Here is an 11,994-nt window from a genome sequence, read left to right on the forward strand (position 1 = left end):
GCCACCCAGGCGCCCTGAACTCCAATTTTATCATTCCCCAGTAAACACATTTGCCCCAGGAGGCTGGTGGTGTACACTAACAGGTAAATCCGGGCTGATACATGTTCCTGTAGACAAAGAGATGGTTTGCTTGATTGTGATGGGTCAGTTTCTTCTCCGTTCCCTGTACCTGTCAGAGTTTATCTTTTAGAGCCTCCTTTCTGGAGAGCCATGGTTTCTTTAACCTACAGGTTGGAAGACTTCCCTTAGAATTAAGAATCACCAGTGTGGCAGACATAGATCGTCCAACTGCTAATGTTCAAGGCTCCCTTGAAGCTAGAGCTCTGATAGGGTTGCGGTTCTGCTAACCAGATGCTCTTCTTTGAGCCTTGGATGTGGAGCAAAGTGCTGTGTGGAAAGAGGCAGGGGAATGGGTGTCTGGGTTGTGTGGTTCTGGACCTGCCAGTTGTAGCCAGGGCTTCCCAGTTCAGCAGCCCCCTTGGGGGCCGAGTTCTGTGACAGGATGACTTCCTGGGGTCAGTTTCTTCAATTGCCAACTCCCCTCCTCCATTTAATATCTTGTAATCAATTTCTCTTTGTAAACCAGATGGAATCCCATAGCTGCAAAGCTGCAAGTTGTCTTACCTTGTTCATGTGATGTCTGAGACAAAATAAAATGGTTGGAATTTTATCTTTGACCTTGATTTTATTACAGATTTCTTTTTCCCAAAGCTAGTTTTGGACTACCCTGTTCCCTTTTGCATGCTTTTCCTTCTACTGAACTTTTCCCGAGAATTATGCTGATATGTCCAATCATAAAAACAAAGGTTTCCATCTTCACTGACCTGTTTAATTGGAACAATTTCATGTGCCAATTCCTACATCATCTCTCCATAAAACAGAATATTGTGTTATTATTAAGCATACAGCATGTACTGCACATATGCTGGAGCTTGAAATAGGGACAGACAGGGCTGGGGGAAATATTTTGCTGGCTTTTAAGACATCAGTACTGGCACTTCATTTTCTTTTTTTCTTTTTCTTTTTTTTAACATTTATTTATTTTTGAGACAGAGAGAGAGCATGAACAGGGGAGGGTCAGAGAAAGAGGGAGACACAGAATCTGAAACAGGCTCCAGGCTCTGAGCTGTCAGCACAGAGCCCGACGCGGGGCTCGAACCCACAGATCGCGAGATCATGACCTGAGCCGAAGTCGGATGCTTAACCGACTGAGCCACCCAGGCGCCCCTGGCACTTCATATTCAATAGGAAAGGACCGCCCCACTGTGTAAGTTTCGCTGGCCTGTTTCCTGCCATCTCAATATAATCATGACCTCTTGTGACAACTCAGTGTATGTTAATGAGCTGTTACTGAAGCATCACACTCTGTGTCTTGATCTTGTCTTATGGACTTATTTCTACCTGAGAATTTGCTGAAACTTTGTCAGAAAACTGGACTCTGACATCTCAGGTGTTCCAGGTACTTGTTGGGAAGGCTCTGACTTAACTAGACAAGACTGGGCTCCATAATTATGAAATCAGGGTATTTTCTGGAAGTGCTGGTAGGTCATAACTACAAGGGCAGATGGATCAGAGAAGTCAGACCCCAGGCCTCAGTGGAGAGGGCTTTCCTACCCTGCTGGCTCTATGGTGTGCCCTCTGCCCGTGGGCATGCAGACTTCTTGTGAATAAAGTGGGGACCCAGCATTTCTGAAGGAGAAACAAACATTTGTCCCAACTGAGGAACTAAAAAAAGAATTTGTTTATTGAGGGCAAGAGGATGCAGGCAATATAAAAATCAAAAGCTTATCTGGCTTTCACTGACTTTACTTTCTCTGCTTCTCAAATGGGGGTTGCATTTTATGTATACATTTTCTGAGGGTCCCAATCTGCTCATGGAATCCTTTATACTGGGTGGAGGGGGGGAGCTGTGGGGCAGACTCCTTGAGAGGCCCTCAGAACTCTCTGGGTGGGAGTGTGGCTCAGTGCTGCCTACTTCTTTCCTTTCTGCTTCATGTGAACTACAAAATAGTCATTGCATGCGATGGTGAGCCCAGCGATCAGCGAAAAGAAGCTCTGGAAACCCACTCTGCCGTCCCGGCACTGGTCTAGGTCCTTCATTATCTTGTCCACAGCCAGGGGGTCTTTTTGATTCTGCAAAGAAGAACAAAGGCAAGAACTATCAGTCAGTGGCTGCAGTGGCCAGCTTCTCTGGTTTGTCCCACTGACAACCAGTAATAGAGTCTTCCCATTACCTGAACTCTTGTTTTAGGTTGTAAGTGGTCTTTGGGCGTCCCCTACATGTGTTTTTCTGCCTTGAGAGAGCATTTCAGTAAATGCATATTTTAAGCTCAGAAAGAGATTTTCCGTGGCATCATTTCGTAGAACTACAGGGATCTTAGGAACTGCCTATTTCTAGAAAGAGGAGATTCACGTCAGACAAGCTAAACCCAAGCCTTTTAATTCTCAGTCCACCGTGCTTGCCACCGTGACCCTGGCATGACCTTGTGAACTGCTCTGCTCCTAGTTCAGCTGTTTCCACAATTTTCAGTATCACAGGATTCTGCCTAAGAACCACCCTAAACTTCCCATTTTGTAGTGTGAGCCTACATTCTCTTAACACATGTTTATTCCCGATGGTGTGGTCAAATCCTTGAAAAAGGAAACTCCTTAAGGAAAAATCTCTAAACATTAAAAAAGAAAAAATTAAAAAAAAATTTTTTTTTTAATTACCAAAAGTGGGGGGGGGCACTTGGGTGGCTCAGTCATTGAGTGTCCAACTTCAGCTTGGGTCATGATCTTGCAGTTTGTAAGTTCGAGCCCCACGTCAGACTCTGTGCTGACAGCTCAGAGCCTGGAGCCTACTTTGGATTCTGTGTTTCCCTCTTTCTGTCCCTCACTCACTCATGTTCTGTTGCTTTGTCAAAAATAAATAAACATTTAAAAAATTAAAAAAACAAAAAGACCTCAGAAGATAGTTTAGGGAGTAAGTTTCAGATCACTCCTTGTCCTACCTAGTGAGGTGGGAAAGTGTGGCTGCTCCCACAGGATCCAGACCATCAACCAGGGGGGGAAATTTGGCCTCCTAGAGGTGTGCAAGTGTTCAGGGAAAGTCTGTGTAATCCCATCGATCGCGTACATGAGTGAGGAATCGCACACTCAGTGTCTCAGGTATGCTGGATGTGTACATCCTGCACTCAGAAATCCCTACAGTAAAGCAGGCATGTTTCCTGCTTGTGGACGGTAGACTCCCTCCTAAGCCATCAACTACAACCCTCTCTGTGTGGCTGTCTTCACTTTGGGTGGGTTTCAGCTAATTCTGGCTTCACCCCCAGCTTCCTGGTTGTGGTCTGAAGGAGTGAAATTTGGATGACACAAGGGGTCAACTTTAGAAACAAAATACTCTTGTCAGTTCAGCGAGTGTGGGTGTGCCCAGAATTATGACCCGTGCCTGGAATAAATTACACTACCATGTTCAGTACTCAGTACTATGCACACCCTTTATGTTTCTTCTGCTACAAAGCCTTTAGGGAGCAAGGGTCTGTGTCTCATGTGATATTCATCTTGGCTTCTAACATATGCAACAGCACAATTAACAAGGGTTTAGGGGGCATCTAGGTGGCTCAGTCGGTTGAGCATCTGACTTTGGCTCAAGTCATGATCTCACAGTTCGGAGTTCAAGCCCTGTGTCGGGTTCTGTGCTGACAGCTCAGAGCCTGGAGCCTGCTTCAGATCCTGTGCCTCCCTCTCTCTCTGCCCCTCCCTGACTCATGCTCTGTCCCTCTCTCAAAAATAAATAAACATTTAAAAAAACCCAGAAAAACCAAAGAAAGCACAAGGGTTTAATACGTGGGGAATGCCTTTATGTGGTGGGCAGGCTTATAATGAACACATGTCCTTGCATTTTATGCTTGCCTGGAAGGATCACAGAAAGTGGAAGCATGGAGGTAATCATGCTCAGCCCTCTCATTTTTCAGGGGCAGGAACTGAGGCCCAGAAAGCCAAAGTAGCCTGCCCAGTGTGAGGGCAGAGCCAGACTTCTGGTCTGGGGCTATACCAGAGGGTGTGCAAAAGCAGAGCAACAGCATATTCTAGCTCTTTCTGGGATGGCATTGTGGTAACTGCAGCTGTGAGACTGTCATTAGGCTTTATACCTGTTTACTTAACTGGTATTGATGACGTGTAAATCAGAATGTACCGTAAAACCCTGTTTACTGAGCCAGGAGTTGGGGCTTGACTAACGTGCTATCCACCAGGCACATGACAGGAGACAGGATCCAGCCTTTTACCATCATCTCCCTTCACCCTTTAGAGGCTGAAGTCATTTTCTGCACCAAGCACAGTAGTGCAAGGAAAGAGGGACTTGCATTTCATGCTCATATTTTGTCAAGTAATGTTTCACCTTCCGTTAAACGCAACAACCATGTCTTGAGGGTCTATGATGTAAAAGGACAACTGTGCCTTGCAGCCTAATGTCCTGAGTGAGGTGTCAGAGCTGATGGCAGACTCCTCTTCCAGTCTTGATGGAGCCGTTGGTCTTTCAAACTCAAGTTGCGCTCCTGTGTTCTCATAGCTTTTTTTTTTTTTTTTTTTTAAATCTCATAGCATTTTCAATGTGAAAAGCAGTTATTTCTGGAGTGACGCTTGGCTTTCATTCAGCAGATGCTTGACACTGTTCCTTTATAGAGTAGGAATAATATTTTTAAAAAGCCCTTATCTGAAGGGATTTAAGAGATGCAAAGTTGCTCAGAGTGGATATGACCAGAATGTGACAATGCCAGTGCCAGGTTTATGACCTGAGGTGGCCATTTCCTAGCTGATGACTCTCTGGTAAGAGGCTTTTCTTCGGTGACTCTGTCTCAGTGGATGCAGGTGACTCCACCTTGTCTTGTGGCGATTCATGTGCAGCTTTATTTCAGCTCCATATTGTAAGCCCCTTGAGGGCAAGGACTGCGTCTTCTCTACCTTCCGTTTCCCTTACAGTACCTTACAAACAGGAGGCACTCAATAATATTTAATAAATGAATGAACAAGGACACCTTTCTACTAGTGGCTTCCACAGGAAGGGATGGGAAGAGGAAGGAAAAGCAACCAGGGGCTAGAAGCACTGGTTTTCGTGTCTGGTTCTTTCTGAGCCTTTCAGCACTTACTTCCAAAAATCCAGGGAACTCCTTTTCCATGAGTACTCTCAGGTCCTCCTTTGTTAGGTAGCCTTTGTCCCCAGCAAACTTGTGGAACGTGAACATCATCGTTTCCATGGCGTGTTCCATTTGAGACGGCATTTTGATGAGGTCTGTTGAAACCTTTTAAAAGATGTAAAGAAAGAGTTTACATTAACTTTTAAGCCACACATACTGCCAGTCTTCTGTAGGTAACTAGAAGGAAGATGAGTAGTAGATCATCCATCAGACCCTTTTTGGCTCTAAAGTTCAACGACTCTGAGGCCCAGTTCACCCCAGGTGGGCCCCCCTGCTGATGGAAGCAGGTACCTCAGGTATTGGTGCTCTGAATGAGGAATTTGTCTAGTTGCCCACTAATTCTGCATAAATCACCTAATGAGGAATAAAAACTCTAATCATTTGGATCATTTGGAAAAGCAAGGTCCACGTCCCTCTGTTTAACAGACAAAGCATCTGCAGAAAGAGCAGGCGTTTCATCTTTTCTCTTGGCACTGGCAGATGGGACTCTTAGACATGGCTGATACCAACCACCCACACAGTCAAGCCTGGTTAATACTGAAAACTTCAACCCTCCAAGGTTAAGTAGGTAACCTGGTTCGGTGTAAGTCTAGGTTTAGCAACCCGTTTACAAATGAATTTTGTCTGCTGGGCGTGTATTTTTTACTAAAGGTGTGAACTTGTGATTGCAGTACAGACATTTGCATCTCCGGCAGTAAAATGCTGTTACTCAAAGCTACCCAAAGCTCATTATCTAGTTTCTTGAAAAGGAACAGGTAACAGGAGTCAGGACTCCTTTGGGGACCTGGTTTTTGGCAGGAAGGACAGAGAGCAAGAGCTTTCCATCAGAAAGTATTTGAAAGGAGGGAAGGGAAGCATATCAGATCACTATAGTCATGTATAATGATCTGGGGCATACACCCGGTACTTAATAGGAACTCGGTGAGTTTTGGCTTAATTGGAAGGAATGCTATGGCCAGAACAGACCACTGTTGGCTAACACCGCCTAAGATCACTAGTGGATAGATAACAGGTTAACTTGAATAGAGACTGTAGTATACCACTTACAATAAAACAAAACAACAAAAACACCTCACAAGAATAGGTTTTGAGCACAGGCTGAAGGAGAGGCTAGTACCTTTGCCTGCTGATTTCAGTCTGGTTCCTGCTGCTGACAGATCTGTGTTCAACACAGATTCCTAAATGCTGCCTTTTACAGAGAAGGTGGAGTTAGTTGGTGACCCCAGGGATTGAGTAATTATACTTAGGGAATTGTAAATTCTACCCCCTTAATCCCCAGAAAAGTGCAGGAACCAGCATGCCAAAGAATGTGCTACTCTAGAGAATGCTATACGCCAGGATCTGGGATGATTCATCTGAAAGGCAGTTCTCTTGGAGAGATCAGCAAATTAATGCTTCAGTGTTTGCTGTGAGATGAATTCCAGGGGAGACACACCCTTTTCCCCTCTCTTCCTACACAGCCCTTGTGGTTTCAGAGGGCAGTCCACAGTGCTGAGATGGAGTTGCCCTTGCCTGGATTGTTCTGGAAGTCCAGCAGTGTAAGAGAACTGAACCAATGAGCCACCTGCGGGAGGAAGACGTGGGAACCCGCCCTAGTTCTGAAGTAACTCAGGAAAGAAGTTGGAGACCAGAGGTGTAAAAATACCTGTGTCTAAGCTCAGAGCGGGACGGTATTTCACAACCAGTTTCCAAAGATGCCAGAAACTGCATTGGCTGCCAGACACCCTGTTCACCTTCTTCACAGAACAGAGGAGAAGGAAAGTGCACCGCAAAGCCAGAGGACAAAGAAAGGGGACACAGTAGTAGAGTAAGGACCGCTATAATAGGGGAACAGGTCGATTTAGGAACTTGTAAGAAACACAAGTTGTAAGCAGGAAGAAATCTTGGCCACCCTAGAGTATCTTCTTCAAGAAAATGAGGCCGGTCTTCCCTGAGTGAACGCTCAGGTCTCCGGTCCTTCCAGTCCCCTGCCCCGGGTCCTTCCAGTCCTACCCCTCCTTGCCCACTTGCTGTTTTATTCAGCACATGGGCCGTGAGTATGTGAGTATGGCAGGCACCCAGCTGACTCCCTATTTGTCAGGTAGACCTTTTGAAATGAGAATGCAGAACAGTGACTAGCCAGGAATCTAAGTTCATGAAGGTGAAATAACTGACTTTGGACACCAGAGGAGATGCCCGTGGTCTCATCGGGGACCAGTGCCCATAGAGCACTGAAAAGGGCAACGAGCAACTTATTGTTCTGAAGGAGGAGCCAGTGCACTGGTTTTAAAGTAAGACGAAGGAAAAGCGGGGACAGTGAGGATTAAAAGTGTTCTCTTGGCCAGTGGAGGAGTCACAGAGCTCTCCCACGGAGTTGGCAGCCCTCTGGTCTTGAGTGGGGCAGACTCTAGGGCTGACCATTGGCTGCTAAAGTCGCAAGCCCAGGGACCTGAATCTGGCACTTGGATCTTCCCAGCCGCCTGACATGGTCCACTCCTGGGCAAGAGCTTGATAAGCTCTCATGGGGGCCTGGGCCTGCAGCCGAGAGGATGGCAAGAGGATGGCAGTGTCCTCTCTGTGCCTGAGACAAGCTACTCAGCTTGAAACACCCTTTAATCGGTTTCCTGTTGGCCTCTCAGATTTAAGATCCTCTACGTCAAGAACTGTGAATTTTTCTGTCTATGAACCACAAAATAAGCATCTGCTAAATGAATAAGTCAGACAAACCCCTTGGCAGGGCCCGAAGTACCTGTGTGACCACTCAGGTCTGGACTGAAAACTGTGTAGCTCAGAGCCCAGCAGAAGGATGTGAGGCTGGGAAGAGCTGGGGAAGGGGCCCAGGGGCCCTGTGAATGCATCAGTAGAGTTCAGAGGGAAGCGCATTCCAGGAGTGCAGGGAAAAACTGTCCTGCTAAACAGGTCTGGCCAGACCCTGAACAGGACTTCTTTCTCTTCTGACTCCTGCTGTTTTCTTGTGTTTTGTTTCTCACTGTGAGCCCCACAGGCTATAACTACCTCATTGTTTTCTCATTTTTTATTGAACCATTTTATTCTGATGTCTGTGTAACCTCCCTACCTGTTTGCCTTGGTAAGATGGGGGCTCAGAACTCTGTAGTCTTTCTCTGTGTAGTTTTCTCTCTCTCTTTTTTTTTTTTAAATTTGTTTTAATGTTTATTTTTGAGAGAGACAGAGGGCAAGTGGGGGAGGGGCAGAGAGAGATGGAGATGCAGAATCCAAAGTTAGCTCCAGTCTCTGAGCTGTCAGCACACAGCCAGACGTGGGGGTGGAGCTCACTAACTGAGATATGATCTCACCTGAGGTGAAGTCGGAGGCTTAACCAACTGAGTTACCCAGGCGCCCCAAGTGTACTTTTCTTTATAGAAAAGAATTCTGGACTCCACAGATTTAGTCACAGTGATGGGAATTAAACTTTCCATTTCTTGTCCTCTTAAAATGAGCACCTACTGTACATGTCTGGTGTTGGGCTGGTGCGTTCCCACACACACTCTCTCTCTCTCTCTCTCCATGGTGCTTGCCTTTGGGGGAGTTCACCAGCTAATGGCATACTATTTAAAAAGTCTAGTTAATTGTGTTTCTGTTTCTTCTCCCACTAGATTGTGAGCTCCTTGATCAGGGTCCCAGTAGGTAGCAACCTGCCATCACAGCCTGCTCAATGAATTGGTAAGAATGAAATTGACAGCAATGTACATTTTGATTCTCCTGGGAGTAGCAGGGAGCCTCCTTAGAAATGTGTCTGCTCCTGAGCAATCCCAAATGTTTGCTCTGGATCCATGCCCAGATCCAGACCTTAATTTCAAAAAGGATACTTCTAAAGAGCAAGAGGCCTGATTTACTTTGCTCTTCTGTGTCTTGTCCATACCCTACTTTTCTTGCAGCCCACCCAGAAAATAATTGGCAGGGTGTCAGTAAAAACAAACATCTGTTATTTAAAATGTGTTTAGGGTTTCCTTTCTTTTGCTGTGGAGATTTTGAAAAGAAAAGAAATTTTTTTAATTGAACACAGAAGGTGTTCCTAAATTTGATCCCTAAAGAGAATTCAGAAAAAATGAGTTGAAGCAATGGATCTGGATCCAGGCTGTCTCTCCCACCTTTCCCCAAGCATAAAACTTGCTCACTAAAAAAAGGAGGTAGCAGAGGGAAAATTCCAGATGTAATGCAATAGGAAGAAAGAACCCAGAAGCCTTCTCTACCCCAGTGGAGTACAACCATGTTTCTTTGAAGAATTGTCAGACAATCAGCATGAATTGGCAAACAATAGCCGTTGTGACAACTACTATCAAATCCATTGGTGGGTTGGGTGGTAGTTATTTAGTGAAAGGGTAGGAAGTGTTGAAAATTGTTTAAAAAAAATAAGTGAGTTCATTCTTTTTACTTTTGATACGAGATTCCTAAATCGTTAAGTCCCCAGGAAAATGAGAAGCTTAAGAAAGATGCCAAAACTTCATTTCAGCTTTCCCTGCACTCAGAGTGCTAATTTATACATCATAACCTGAAAGGATTCCATTGTTTCCCTCAACTTTGAAAGACTGTACTGTGTCCAAGGGCATACCAAGTGGGTAGTGCTCTTAAAAAGCCACATTTTTGGAACTGTCATTGGAAAGCAGGAAGGCACCCAGTTTCAGCTCCACCCAGCCCAAGGCCTGACCTCACTGGGGTGGCTGCTTAAGAGACTAAGGTTAGAGGCCAAGCACGGGAGGAAGAGGGCCCATCTGACATTGTTTGCAAGAGAAACCAGGGGAAAACATCACCTAGAAATCAGTGTACTTTATTTATGTCCAGTGCACCTTTAAGAAAATTTGAAGACCTGAAATAAACTCCAAATAATAGGTCAGATGAAGAAAGTAGCTTCTGGCTGTCAAGGAAGGCATATACCATTTAGGAGAGACAATTAAATACAAATGGGATAGGAATCTGTAGGGGCAGAATGCATGAAGACATTTCAAATGAGTTACATGAACTCATTTCTGCCCCAGCCTCTGGTATTATCTTTTTCAATCTGCCGAAACATGTTGGAGGCAAAGATCTCTGTCCGTCGGCGTGTTTCCGTGAGCCTGGCCTCACCTGAAGTTCAGGATGTAAAGATCCGCTACTGCAGGTTGAATCTCAAGCTGCAGGGGGAAAAAATCTGCAGCAATTACCGCAAACCTCTTGACGGGAAGAGCTACCTCACTAGTGAAGCTTAGGCCACCTGCCAGCAGGCACGCGGGCCAATCATCCGACAGTGCTGTGTCTTACCATGGCTCTGCCAGTCTAATTGCTGCCCTCACCCACGGATCAGTCAAGAAACCTCTCCTTCAGATTGCCAGCCAGTCCTGGTGTGACTCACTTCCTCTTGGAAAATGCCCTCTGAGATGGCACAGTTCCCCTTTTCCTTTAGGGAGTGTTCTGTCCGGCCATCTGCAGAGAGTATCTGGAACCATCGCGGACCACACCCACATGGTCTCACAGCTGAGTCACCGGCCTGCACTAAGGGGATCTGGGAGCCCTTTGTGCTAACCACGCCCTGTGCAATGCTCTCAGCTCCCCTGGGGAGGGAAGGGGGTGTAGGCTTAATGTGTTCCAGAGTCTGGGCTAAGGGCTCTGCCCAGCTTGTAGCCGCTCTACTTTCCTCCCCAGCCCCACCCGACACGCCAGAGTCCATGTTTCAGTTAGCTGGAGTCTAGATGGACAGTTAGCAGCGTCCAGGGCTGGAAGAAGCTACATTCCTTTGGCCAAGCTCAAAGTGGTGACCAGGTACCAAGGGCAGGTCTATCTGTCTCTTTGCACTGGGCCAGATTAATCTGGGTTGGGAGGTCCTTCATCAAACCTACTCTTCCCCCTCTTTATAGTTCCACTTGTGTAATTAAGATCGCAAGAAGGGAATCCTTTGAGTAGAGAAATCCCTTCATATATTCCCCTCCCCCCCAAATCTCGCTAGCCAGGCTTATAAAGAAAACAAATAGACCTCCCCCTCTCCTGTCTGGCAGACAAACAACAGGAAGCCCAACCTGAAACATCAGGGCGAGGGACTGAGCAGTGCCGTTTAGGAAGGGATCTGCTGGCTGCCAGGCAGTCCAGCTCGGAGGAGGCCGCACACATCTGGACAGAGGTCAGCCTGCAGCCAGAGCGAGCGCATATGCCGGCCAGGACGGGGCGAATAGCTCGGGTGACGAGTGGAAAAGCAGGAAAGTGGGAGTGAGGAGAGATCGACGGAAAGGGAGGAGAGCGCAGAGGCCCCAGGCGTGGACACGGAGGTCCGGTACGGAGGACGAGCGCCCCTCCTCCACTCCGCGAGGATCGCCGCAGGGGCGCTACCGGTCTCGCCGGGGAGTGGCCCAGGGCGCGGAGCGGCGGGCGCCCAGCGGACCCCGGCGCTGGGGCAGCGGATGGGGGGGCTTCCCCGCGCACGGGGTCGCGGTCGGGCGGGGGGGGGGTGCGGGAGGGGCTCGGGAGCAGCGGGCTGAACTCACCTTGGCTGGAGGCGCGGCGGGGACTCTCGCTCGGCCGGGACGCGCGGGCCAGTGAGCAGAGCGTGGCGGGCTGGGAGCCTTAGTATGGGGAGTGGGGGTGGGGAGGGGAGGCAGGAGGAGCCTGGGCCGGTGTCCCGGTCCCTGCTCACCCCACCCCTTCCCCGCCCTCCTCTTCCTGTCCCCCCGCGCCCCGCGCGGGCACACACCCTCCCAGGCGATGCCGTGGGCCTCACGCCCAGCCTCCGCCCGCTGTCACCTCGGCCGAGAGCGTTCTTGTGCACGTCCGTCCCCGCTCCAGGGCTCTCGGATGGTTCAGGACACCCCCGCCCTGGGCCGTGCCCTTCCTCTCGGGTCTGTTTTAGAGAGGG

General features: G+C 47.8%; 1 protein-coding gene across 1 annotated transcript; it reads right to left on the reverse strand.

Moving 5' to 3' along the window:
- Nucleotides 1–1,718: 1,718 nt before the first annotated feature.
- Nucleotides 1,719–11,994, reverse strand: S100A10 (S100 calcium binding protein A10). Its single transcript, XM_043576348.1, has 3 exons — nucleotides 11,627–11,994; nucleotides 5,130–5,282; nucleotides 1,719–2,133 (listed from the first exon to the last, which is right to left on the reverse strand). Exons 2-3 carry the CDS (start codon nucleotides 5,259–5,261, stop codon nucleotides 1,972–1,974), a joined length of 294 nt encoding a protein of 97 aa, XP_043432283.1. The 5' UTR covers nucleotides 5,262–5,282; nucleotides 11,627–11,994; the 3' UTR covers nucleotides 1,719–1,971.

The sequence above is a fragment of the Prionailurus bengalensis genome, chromosome C1 (genome assembly GCF_016509475.1).
Source record: "Prionailurus bengalensis isolate Pbe53 chromosome C1, Fcat_Pben_1.1_paternal_pri, whole genome shotgun sequence".
Taxonomy (NCBI): Eukaryota; Metazoa; Chordata; class Mammalia; order Carnivora; family Felidae; genus Prionailurus; species Prionailurus bengalensis.